This window comes from Hylobates moloch, unplaced genomic scaffold, assembly GCF_009828535.3.
Source record: "Hylobates moloch isolate HMO894 unplaced genomic scaffold, HMol_V3 SCAFFOLD_12, whole genome shotgun sequence".
NCBI classification, from domain to species: domain Eukaryota; kingdom Metazoa; phylum Chordata; class Mammalia; order Primates; family Hylobatidae; genus Hylobates; species Hylobates moloch.
The window spans coordinates 93,064,241-93,077,174 of NW_026652287.1; the positions used below are offsets into that span (position 1 = coordinate 93,064,241).

The 12,934-nt window shown below is 40.9% G+C and overlaps 1 protein-coding gene across 1 annotated transcript in view; it reads right to left on the minus strand.

The window, feature by feature from the left end:
• LOC131380755 (uncharacterized) overlaps positions 1–12,934 on the minus strand; it is a 517,791-nt gene that overhangs the window by 264,991 nt on the left and 239,866 nt on the right. The window contains exon 3 of the mRNA XM_058425058.1: positions 5,544–5,641. Coding sequence (XP_058281041.1) covers positions 5,544–5,641 — 98 coding nt within the window. The remainder of the gene's footprint in view (positions 1–5,543; positions 5,642–12,934) is intronic.

The following is a 12,934-nucleotide window of genomic DNA, read 5'->3' on the forward strand; positions in this document are numbered from 1 at the left end:
CGCCCAGGCTGGAGTGCAGTGGCGCGATCTCGGCTCACTGCAACCTCCGCCTCCCGGGTTCACGCCATTCTCCTGCCTCAGCCTCTCCGAGTAGCTGGGACTACAGGCGCCCACCACCACGCCCGGCTAATTTTTTGTATTTTTGGTAGAGACAGGGTTTCACCGTGGTCTCGATCTCCTGACCTCGTGATCCGCCCGCCTCAGCCTCCCAAAGTGCTGGGATTACAAGCGTGAGCCACCGCGCCCGGCCTGCCTATTTTTATACCAGTACCACGCTGTTTTGGTGACCATGGCCTTAGAGTATAGTTTGAAATCAGGAAGTGTGATGCCTCCAGATTTGTTCTTTTTGCTTAGTCTTGCTTTGGCTATGCATGCTGTTTTTTGGTTCCATATGAATTTTAGAATTGTTTTTTCTAATTCTGTGAACAGTGATGGTGGCATTCTGATGGGGATTGTGTTGATAGCTTTTGGCAGTATGTAGATTGCTTTTGGCAGTATGGTCATTTTCATAATATTGATTCTACCCACCCATGAGCATGGGATGTGTTTCCATTTGTTTGTGTCATCTATGGTTTCTTTCAGGAGTGTTTTGTAGTTTTCCTTGTAGAGTTCTTTTGACTCCTTTGTTAGGTATATTCCTAAGAATTTTATTTTATTTTATTTTTTTTCAGCTATTGTAAAAGGGGTTGAGTTCTGGATTTGATTCTCTGCTTGGTTGCTGTTGGTGCATAGAAGAGCTACTTATTTGTGTACATTAATCTTGCATCCGGAAACTTTGCTGAATTCTTTTATCACTTCTAGGAGCTTTCTAGAGAAGTCCTAAGGATTTTCAAGGTAAACGATCATATCGTCAGCAAACAGTGACAGTTTGACTTCTTTGGATGCCCTTTATTTCTTTCTCTTTTCTGATTGCTCTGGCTAGGACTTCCAGTACTATATTGAAGAGGAGTGGTGAGAGTGGGCATCCTTGTCTTCTCCAGTTTTCAGAGGGAATGCTTTCAACTTTTCCCCATTCAGTGTTATGTTGATTTGTCATAGATGGCTTTTAATGCATTAAGGTATGTCCCTTGCATGCTGATTTTGCTGAGAATTTTTAATCATAAAGGGATGCTGGATTTTGTTGAATGCTTTTTCTGCATCTACTGAGATGATTGTGTGATTTTTGTTTTTAATTCTGTTTATGTAGTGTATCACATTTATTGACTTGGGTATGTTAAACCATCCCTGCATCCCCGGTATGAAACCCACTTGATCATGGTGGATTATCTTTTTGATATGTTGTTGGATTCGGTTAGCTAGTATTTTGATAAGGATTTTAGCATCTATGTTCATCAAGGATAGAGGTCTGTAGTTTTCTTTTTTGGATATGTCCTCTCCTGGTTTTGGTATTAGGGTGACGCTGCCTTCATGGAATGAATTAGGGAGGGTTCCTTCTTTTTCTATCTTGTGGAATAGCTCAAAAAATTAGTACCAATTCTTCTTTGAATGTCTGGTAGAATTCTGCTATGAATCCATCTGGTCCTGGATTATTTTGAAATAGTAATTTTTAAATTACCATTTCAATCTTGTTGCTTGTTATTGGTCTGTTCAGGGTAGCTAATTCTTCCTGATTTAAGCTTGGAAGGTTGTATTTTTCCAGAAACTTATCCATCTCTTCTAGGTTTTCTAGTTAATGCATGTAAAGGTGTTCATAGCAGCCTTGAATGATCTTTTGTATTTCAGTGGTGTCAGTTGTAATATCTCCTGTTTCATTTATTAGTGAGGTTATTTGGATTTTCTCTCTTATTGGTTAATCTTGCTAATGATCTATCCCTTTTATTTATCTTTTCAAAGAACCAGCTCTTGTTTCATTTTTCTTTTCTATTTTTGTTTTTGTTTGTTTCCATTTCATTTAGTTCTGCTCTGGTCTTGGTTATTTCCTTTCTTCTGCTGGATTTGAGTTTGGTTTGTTCTTGTTTCTCTTGTTCCTTAATGTGTGACCTTAGATTGTCTGCCTGTGCTTTTTCAGACCTTTTGATGTAGGGGTTTAGGGCTATGAACTTTCCTCTTAGCGCCGCGTTTGCTGTATCCCAGAGGCTTTGATAGATTGTGTCATTATTGTCATTCAGTTCAAAGAATTTTTTTTTTTTTTTTTTTTTTTTTTTGAGACGGAGTCTTTCTCTGTCCCCCAGGCTGGAGTGCAGTGGTGCGATCTCGGCTCACCGCAACCTCCACCTCCTGGGTTCACGCCATTCTCCTGCCTCAGCCTCCCGAGTAGCTGGGAATACAGGCGCCCGCCAACACGCCCGGCTAATTTTTTGTGTTTTTAGTAGAGACGGGGTTTCACCGTGTTAGCCAGGACGGTCTCGATCTCCTGACCTCGTGATCCGCCCGCCTCAGCCTCCCAAAGTGCTGGGATTACAGGCTTGAGCCACCGCGCCCGGCTCAAAGAATTTTTAAATTTCCATCTTGATTTTGTTTTTGACCCAATGCTCACTCAGGAGCAGGTTATTTAATTTCCGTGTATTTGCATGGTTTTGAAGGTTCCTTTTGGAGTGGATTTCTAGTTTTATTCTGCTGTGGTCTGAGACAGTGCTTGATATAATTTGAATTTCATTACATTTATTGAGGCTCATTTTACGGCCTATCATATGGTCTATCTTGGAGAAAGTTCCATGGGCTGTTGAATAGAATGTGTATTCTAAGGTTGTTGGATGAAATATTCTGTATATATCTGTTAAGTCCATTTGCTCCAAAGTATAGATTAAATCCATTGTTTCTTCATTGACTTTCTGTCTTGATGATCTGTCTAGTGCTGTCAGTGGAGTACTGAAGTCCCCCACTATTATTGTGTTGCTGTCTATCTCATTTCTTAGGTCTATTAGTAATTGTTTTATAAATTTGGGACCTCCAGTGTTAGGTGCATATATGTTTAGGACTGTGATATTTTCCTGGATAAGGCCTTTTCCCATTATATACTGTCCCTCTTTGTCTCTTTTAACCATGGTTGCTTTAAAGTTTGTTTTGTCTGATATAAGAATAGCTATCCCTGCTTGCTTTTGGTGTCCATTTGCATGAAATGCCTTTTTCCACCCCTTTATTTTAAGTTTTTGTGAGTCCTTATGTGTTAGGCAAGTCTCCTGAAGGCAGCAGATAGTTGGTTGGTGAGTTCTTATCCATTCTGTGGTTCTGTATCTTTTAAGTGGAGCATTTAGGCCATTTACATTCAATGTTAATATTGAAATGTGAAGTACTGTTGCTTTCATCATGCTCTTTGTTGCCTGTGTACTTTGGTTTTTTGGTTTTTGATTTTGCTTTTTAACTTGTATTTTTGTTTTATAGGTCCTGTGTGATTTATGCTTTAAAGAGATTCTGTTTTGTTTTGTTTCAAGATTTAGAGTTCCTTTTAGCAGTTCTTTTACTGGTGGTTTGGTAATGGCGAATTCACTCAGCATTTGTTTGTCTGAAAATGACTGTATCTTTCCTTCTTACATGATGCTTAGTTTCACTGAATACAAAATTCTTGGCTGATAATTGTTTTGGTTGAAGATAGGTCCCCAATCCCTTCTAGCTTGTAGGGTGTCTGCTGAGAGATCTGCTGTTAATCTGATAGATTTTCCTTTATAAGTTACCTGGTGCTTCTGTCTCACAGCTCTTAAGATTCTTCCCTTTATCTTAACTTTGAATAAACAGATAACAATGCCTAGGCGAAGATCTTTTTGTGATGAATTTCCCAGGTGTTCTTTGTGCTTCTTGTATTTGCATGTCTAGATTTCTAGCAAGGCCATGGAAGTTTTCCTTGATTATTCCCCTAAACATGTTTTCCAGGCTTTTAGAATTCTCTTCTTCCTCAGGAACACCAATCATTCTTAGGTTTGGTCATTTAACATAATCCCAGACTTCTTGGAGGCTTTGTCCATATTTTCTTATTCTTTTTTCTTTGTCTTTGTTGGATTGGGTTAATTCAAAGACCTTATTTTTGAGCTCTGAATTTCTTTCTTCTACTTGTTCCATTCTATTGCTGAGACATTCCAGAGCATTTCACATTTCTAAAAGTGTGTCCAAAGTTTCCTGAATTTTTGATTGTTTTTTCTTTAAGCTATCTATTTCCATGAATATTTCTCCCTTCATTTCCTGAATCTTTTTTTTTTTTTCCTTGCATTGGGCTTTGCCTTTCTCTGGTCCTTCCCTGATTAGCTTAATAACTAACCTCCTGAATTCTTTTTTAGGTAAATCAGGAATTTCTTCTTGGTTGGACCCATTGCTGGTGAACTAGTATGACTTTGAGGGGGTGTTGAAGAGCCTTATTTTGTCATACTACTAGGTTGTTTTTCCGGTTCCTTCTCATTTGGGTAGGCTCTGTCAGAAGGAAGGTCTAGGGCTGAAGGCTGTTGTTCAGATTCTTTTGTCCCACGGGATGTTCCCTTGATGTAGTACTCTCCCTCTTTTTCTATGGATGTGGCTTCCTGTGAGCTGAACTGCAGTGATTGTTGTCTCTCTGCCGGGTCTAGCTGCCCAGCGAGTCTACCCAGCTTGGGACTGGTACTGGGGGTTTTCTGCACAGAGTCCTGTGATGTGAACTGTCTATGGGTCACTTAGCTGTGGATACCAGCACCTGTTCCAGTGGAGGTGACGGAGTACAATGGACTCCATGAGGGTCCTTAGCTTTGTAGTTTAATGCTCTATTTTTGTGCTGGTTGGCCTCCTACCAGGAGGTGGCACTTTCCAGAAAGCATCAGCTGTAGTAGTATGGAGAGGGACCAGCAGTGGGTGGGGGCCTTGAACTCCAAATATTGTATGCCCTTTGTCTTCTACTACCAGGGTGGATAGGTTAGGACCAACAGGTGGGGGCAGGGCTAGGTGTGTCTGAGGCCAGACTCTCCTTGGGCGGGTCTTGCTGCGGCTGCTGCCGGGGATGGGGGTGAGTTTCCCAGGTCACTGGAGTTGTGTACCTAGGAGGATTATGGCTGCCTCTTCTGGGTCATGCAGGTTGTCAGGAAAGCAAGAGAAAGCCGGCAGTCACAGGCCTTACCAGCTCCCAGGCAAACCAACGTACCAGTCTCACTCCCACCGTGCCTCCCACAACAGCCCAAGTCTGTTTCCAGGCGGAGTGTGAGAAAGGCTTGAAAACTTGCCCAAGGCTATCTGCCTCCCAGCTACAAGAGGAAAAAGCTTTAGTTCTTCCCTTGCCTGTGAAGTCTGAACAACTGATTCAGCCCTCCCCTAAGTTCTGGCCAGGAGGCTTCTTGCCCTGTTTAAATTGTTACAAAGTTCAGCTAGAGAATTCCTTCTCCCTGTGGAGTTTTACCCCCTGCTCCTCTGGCCACCCTCTGGATGGATCCCTGTGGTGTCAGGCAGGAATGGGCTGTTTGGGGACCCAGCAAGCTCCCAAGGCCTTTCTGCTGCTTCCTCTACCCCTGTATTTTGCTCAGTTCTCTAACTTGACTCAGGATCATGTAAAGTCAGAAGCTTCTCCCACAAACAGACCTTCAGTTTCTCCAGTGGGGGTGTGTGTTCGGGACAGGAGGGTCTCCCTTTCCCAATTCCACAGTTGGGGCACTCACAGTGTTTGGGGTGTCTCTCGGGTCCTGCAGAACCAGTCCACTTCTTTCAGAGGGTCTGTGGGTCCTCTTGGGATTGCTGGTTTGTTCTTGCAGTCGATCTGGAGATAAAATTCACAATGCAAGCCTCTGCATGCTGCATTTTCATTTTAAAAGGCACTACAAGTGCTTTACCTTTCAGAGAAGTCATATAATTCCATAGACACACTCCATTATAATATGCTAAAGATTATTTAAGCTGTTCATTCTTGCTAAATTGAACCATAATCAAACTGTCAAGGAGGCATAGAAACTCAAAGACTGCTGTGAAATCACCCTTTTGCCCCCTCATTAGCAGGTAAACTGACCTCAGATGTTTTAATCTCATCCCACAAGTGTTATTTCTCCAGCCTTTACTCACTGCCCTTTCCCTCTACAGTCCTGAGCCTAGGTTTCTAGAAGAGAAGCTGCTTTGGATGGGCCCCTTCTCCCATATGTCCCACCCTCTCTCTCTGTTTCATTTTGGCAACCTTGGCTAATGTCACCAGAGATGTGTCTGATTTTGTCAGTTTTCTCAAAGAAGCAACTTGCCATTATTGATAACTTTTATTTTATCTTTGTTTTCTATTCTATGTAATTTACATGTATTCAGTTTTTAGCCTTTGTAGTGTATAGTTCTGTAATTTTTGACAGGTACAATCACGTAGGCAGAACCATGAAGATATAAAGCATTCCGATTATCCCTAAAAATTCCTTACAAACCTTTGTTGTCAGCTCCTTCCCTCACCTCCAACCCTGGAAAATTACCATGTGTTTTCTATTCCTCCAGCTTTGCCTTTTCCAGAATATCATATAAATGAAACCATGTGGCATATACCTATTTGAGTCTGGATTCTTTCAGTTAGCATAAGATATTTGAGATTCAACCAATTGTTGCATGTATCAGAAGCTAGTTTCTTTTTATTGCTCAGTGGAGTTCCATTGTTTGGATGGACTATAGGCTGTTTATCCACTCACCAGTTGAAGGACATTGGGGTTTGGGATGTGATATGGTTTGGCTATGTCCCCGCCCATAACTCATCTTGAAATCCCCCATGTTGTGGGAGGGACCCAGTGGGAGGTAATTGAATCACGGGGGAAAGTCTTTCCCATGCTTTTCTCCTGATAGTGAATAAGTCTCACGAGATCCAATAGTTTTAAAAAGGTGAGTCTCCCTGCACAAGCTCTATCTCTTTGTCTGCTGCCATACATGTGAGACGTGATTTGCTCCTCTTTGCCTTCCACCATGATTGTGAGGCTTCCCCAGCCATGTGGAACTGTAAGTTGATTAAACCTCTTTCTTTTGTAAATTGCCCAGTCTCAGGTATATCTTTATCAGCAGCATGAAAACAGACAAATACAGGGTGCTTATGAATAAAGCTTCTGTAAATACTTGCACACAGGTTTTCATGTGACTATATATTTGCAATTTGCTTGGATAAACATCTAAAATTGGTATTAGTGAGTCATAAGGTAACAATATTTTTTTTTTTTTTTTTTTTTTTTTTTTTTTGAGACGGAGTCTTGCTCTGTCGCCCAGGCTGGAGTGCAGTGGCGTGATTTCGGCTCACTGCAACCTCCGCCTCCCGGGTTCACGCCATTCTCCTGCCTCAGCCTCTCCGAGTAGCTGGGACTACAGGCGCCCGCCACCACGCCCGGCTAATTTTTTGTATTTTTGGTAGAGACGGAGTTTCACCGTGGTCTCAATCTCCTGACCTCGTGATCCGCCCACCTCGGCCTCCCAAAGTGCTGGGATTACAAGCGTGAGCCACCGCGCCCGGCCTCAATATTTTAACTTTATAAGAAACTGCCAAACTTTTTCTAAAGTGATCATACCATTTTGCATTCCCACCAGCAATAGTTAAGAGAGAGTTCCAGTTTGGGTACAGTGGCTCATGCTTATAATCCCAGCACTTTGGGAGGCCAAGGGAGGAGGATCACTTGAGCCCAGGAGTTCAAGACCAGCAGGCTCCATCTCTATTATAGTTAAATTAAAAAGAGAGAGGCTGGGCACAGTGGCTTACACCTGTCATCACAGCACTTTGGGTGGCCGAGGTGGGCAGATCACTTGAGGTCAGTAGTTCAAGACCAGCCTGGTCAACATAGTGAAGCTCCGTCTCTACGAAAAATGCAAAAATTGGCTGGGTGTGGTGGCACATGCCTGTAATCCCAGCTACTTGGGAAGCTGAGGTGGGAGAATTGCTTGAACCTGGGAGGCGGATGTTGCAGTGAGCCAAAATCAGGCTACTGCACTCCAGCCTGGGCAATAAGAGTGAGACTCCATCTCAGGAAAAAAGAAAAAAAAATTAAAGAGAGAGTTCCTCTGCATCTTCATGAGCACTTGGATTTTTTATTTTTCTTCTTTTATTATTATTATTTTTATTTATTTTATTTTATTTATTTTTTTTTTTTTCTGAGACAGAGTCTCGCTTTGTTGCCCAGGCTGGAGTGCAATGGTGCGATCTCGGTGCACTGCAACCTCCGCCTCCTGGGTTCAAGTGATTCTCCCACCTCAGCCTCCCGGGTTCAAGTGATTCTCCCACCTCAGCCTCCCAAGTAGCTGGGATTACAGGCACCTGCCATCATGCCTGGCTAATTTTTGTATTTTTAGTTGAGACAGGGTTTCACCATGTTGGCCAGGCTGGTCTCAAACTCCTGACCTCATGTGATCTGCCCGCCTCAGCCTCCCAAAGTGCTGGGATTACAGGCGTGAGCGACTGTGCCCAGCCAGCATTTGGGTTAAAAAAATTTTTTTTAGCTACTTTATTTTGGCTTTAGTGGTATTTCTTTGTGGTTTTAATTTGCATTTTCCTAATGATGCTGAATATCTTATCAAATGCTTATTGGGCATTTTTATATTTAAGTTTCTTTTTGAGTTGTTTGCCTATTTTTTAATTGGGCTGTGTTTTTCTTATTTTCGAGCTTTAAGAGTCCTTCATCTATTTTGTCCTACGTCACATATTGATTTCCTGCTTCCTTCTTTATCCTCCCAGGGGCTACATCTGACATTTTTGAGATAAGCATACAGATTGTGTTTTGCCCAGAGCCACTAGTCACAAGGGAAGGAGGGGTCCAGATATTTATAAAAGATGGGAAAGGCCTTGATTGTACAGTAATCCAAAGTTTTCCATTCTCTTCATCTAAGTTAGAACAACACAGTGGGTCTATGATAAGAGAAAATAAAGAGACAACATAGCACAAAAGTCTTAAGGAATGGGCCAAACTAGTGAAATAAGTTAGTTTAGTAGCTACTTCACTCTGAGATAGGACCAGAAGATACAATTTTCATTCTACCATTTTCTCAAGAATAAGGATTTATTGTATGCCCCTCATCTTCAGTTTCAACAGGACTGATCTGATTGGCTGAGCACTGGAGCCAAAACAGAGAGGAAGAGGTAACGTCCAAAGACGAGGGGGCACTAGGGGAAGGAGAGGAAGAGGAGTGCCCTTGTGCACACCAGAGGGACGACTCAGTATGTACTGAGCAATGATTTTCTTTGCTTTTTTTTTGTTGTTGTTATTGTTGATACAGGAACTCACTCTGTCGCCCAGGCTAGAGTACAGTGGTGTAATCTCGGCTCACTGCCTCCTAGGTTCAAACTATCCTCCTGCTTCAGCCTCCTGAGTCACTGGGGCTACAGGCACATGCCACCACAGACTAATTTTTGTATTTTTTGTAGAAATAGGGTTTCCCTATATTGCCTAGGCTAGTCTCAAACTCCTGTATTCAAGGAATCCACTCGCCTCAGCCTCCCAAAGTGCTGTGATTATAGGAGTGAGCCACCATGCCCAGTGAGCCACCATGCCCAGCCTGAGTGATGATTTTCTATGTTGCAACATCATCTGGACTCCCTGTGCACACTTGGTCAATAGAAAGATTTTTAGGTAGGAAAGGCTTAGAAACGGTAATCTGTTTAGGAGTAAAAGAAAGAGCAGGAGGGGCATGCCGCTATGTTTGCAAATCTCTTCCCAAAAGATTACAAATATCAATACTCTGTATCAAAGAAGAGAGCAGAGATGAATCTTTATGCTAATGGACCGTAATATCAACCTTCTAGCCATTCAGGACAAAGTGAGGATAAGAATTAGCTCAACTCCCTATTACTGTTTCCACTACATTTTTACTTTCACAAAGGAGAAAAATTTTAAATATTCTATAAATTATAATTATATTCTATAAAATATAATTGTTATGTGATAAATATATAATTATAATATGCATATTTGTATATTTTAATATCTGTACTCAATCACTGGCTTTTAACTTTAGTCAAATAATCGAAACAATCTTCAAATTTCTGATTCCATATTACTTACTTGACCTGAGAATATGTTGTGATTTTGAAGTACTCACAGCATCTACGAAATGAAAAAAGACAACTTCAAATTGCCCAGTCTTTCTATGGGAAACACAAGTAGCATATTTTTATTTCCTTTCTCTGTGTCAAAAGAGACAATTAAACCTGCAATACGGAAGTGTGAATTCCTTCAAATCGACATCAAATTACTGTGCCCTAGTAAGTCACCAAATGTCTTGACCTCTACAGATTTTTCATTGACCCCTATATTTTGGATTATTTCCTTAATTATCAGAATTTACATAGGGCTGTTCCACATTGTGGCACTCTATGCAAGATGAGTGGTTCAGAAAACACATCATCATGGGTCATCGTTTATAATGAGAAGTAGATTAACCCAGGGGCATGCCGTCAGATGATCTGCCAAAGGTACAGTTGACAAAGTCTTCATCAGTCAGTACTGATATAAATACCATCCTCCTCAGCAGATCATTTGCAATGTGTCTCTCAGAGCTAAATCAGTACTCTAATTGCAACATCAGTTAGGGGCCCTGCTTGGTGATGAGAGGGGCAAAGATAAGAGGATGTTCTCGACTGAAGCTATTTATACACACCATGTAGTCCTTAATTATCTGTAGGGAGAGGAGGGAAATAGAGAGAAAGTTGACATGACTGAAATTGAATCCACCCACCGCCCTTTGTGCCACTCCAGCAAGAGAAAATTCTTACTAAGTAAGTAAAGTACTTACTTTCTAAGAGAAAAAGATAAGAAACCTCGACTTCTATGAGAGTACAGCCTACACAGTTGCCAACTGATATTTAAATGCTAGTACTCCTTTTTATTGTGTGACTCTTACAACCATTCAAGACTTCAAGAGACTTAAAAAAAAGAAAACTTAAGTTTTATATCCCCAAAATTAAACAAGCAGTCTAGATACAATCTCCTTTTATCATTAAAGATAGAAAAAGGTTGTGAATTAGAAAATCGATTCAGCTATTTCAGAAGTTTGGTCAATAAAAAAATCCAGACTTAAATCCAAGAAAACTTCCTGGAACTCAACATACAATTATTGATAACTGTTGCGGCTCAAAAACCAATACCCCAGAATATAATGTTTTGCCTTCCTGAGCTGAAGAAGCATCAAGGTCTCTCTGACCTTCCCTGCACCCCTCCAAGAAGCTGAAGTATCTTTAGCTGCCTAAGATCCAGACCCACCAAGAACAATTGTTTTTTCTTACCAAGACATAACCACACCTGAGCAGACCTCTTTATCATTTAAATTCCAAACAGAACTATTTACAAGTTAATCCTGCATTGCGCCTTAATAGAATTCCTCTTCCGCCTCTTCTATAACCTGTTTTACCAGGATCCAAGCCCCCATTCTTTCTGTAACCTCAAGATGGTTTATAAGCTTCTATACCACACGGAGTAGCTGAGTCTTCATTCTGAAGGCTCCCGAGTATACACGGCAAATAGATTTGTATGCCTTTTCTCCTACTAAGCAATCTGCCTCATGTTAGTGATTTTCAGTGAACCTTTAGGGGTTCAAGAGCCTATGGCCCCCACATTACATATTCATAAATTGATATATGCCAGGAGATTCAAAAGATAGTACAGGATCAAACATAAGGTACATTTGGGAAGAAATAGCTATAATAATAACTGCTTTTATTTAGTGCTTCTATGTGTCTGGGACTGTGCTAAAAATTTTACCTATATTATCTCAATAAATTCTTTCAACATCTCAGTAACATACAGAATTATCCACGTATTACTGATAAGGAAACTATGGTTCAGAAGATTAATCAATCCAAGTCACACAGCATTAAAGGAGAAGTATCAATATTCAAATACTCAGCTGACTCCAAAGCCTATATCCTAAAATACTACTCTTTATGGTACATATTTGTATCAACCTCATGGCTTATCTTACTCATACTTCTTGTGTTCCCATAATGTTGACTGACCTTTTTGTTGATACTGGCCCAATTGTCCCATAGAATTGATGTTTATGGTTTTTTAAATAAACAGAAATTGACTCACCTTGATCTTAAAACTTGAAACTTACATTGTTTTATCTGAGTTCCTTCCTCAGGAAACTGACTCTCAGGTAAGAAACTGAAACTCATCAGATCACTGCATCCAGACAGTGAAGATGCCAGACCCCTCATCCGTCATGATTCCTTCCTTACCCCTCCGTGATTTCTGTTTTCCCCTACATAGCTACCTTCATACCCTGCTGTATAACCACTAAATAAACCCCCAATTTTATTTGGTTGGGAGAGATGGACTTGAGGCTGATCTCTCCTCTCTCCAGCTAACAAGATCCAAATAAAAAGTCTTCTTCCTTGGCAATACTGGTTGTCTCAGTGATTGGTTTTCTGTGCTGTGAGAAAGGCGACCTAGACTGAACCCCTGGCATTTCAATGACATTATGACCTTTCAAGGCACCTCTTGCCATTTCCCCATGCATCTTTAAGCTGTGAATCCACGATGAACTGTTTAACTTTCTGGTTATTTCCCAGCTCAAATCTAACAATGAGGTCATTGTAGGTCTAGATCTTTCCAGTCTGCACAGAGACTTTGCACTGGGCACCCTGACAATCCAGTGATTGTGCATGTGTCCTATACCTAGTCTCATTCTAATCAGCCGGTGGCTGGCAGAGAGGGAGCAGGAGAGGAAGGGAGCCCTGCCCTTTTGGCAGGGGTTCTGTATGGGCCAGCTTTCCTTGGCAAAGCTACAGAAACTGGGATTGACTTGGGTAACACAAATGCAGACTAGTTTGAAACCATCAAAAATGATACTGTAAAATAATATTTAATGAGATGAAAAAGTCCACTAAGTTAAAAAATAAATACATGCATTTGTATATATGCACTCAAAGTCTAAAAGAATGTTCATTAAATTATTAACAATTATCTTGAGAACCAGGAACAATTTTAACTTTCTTTTTTATTCCTTTTTGTATTATTTGAACTTATAATAATAAATGTATATACTTGTAAACGTTACAAAATATGTAAATGTTTTCTCTTTTGGAAAGAAATAAGAATCTATGCATACCATTTGACAAAAC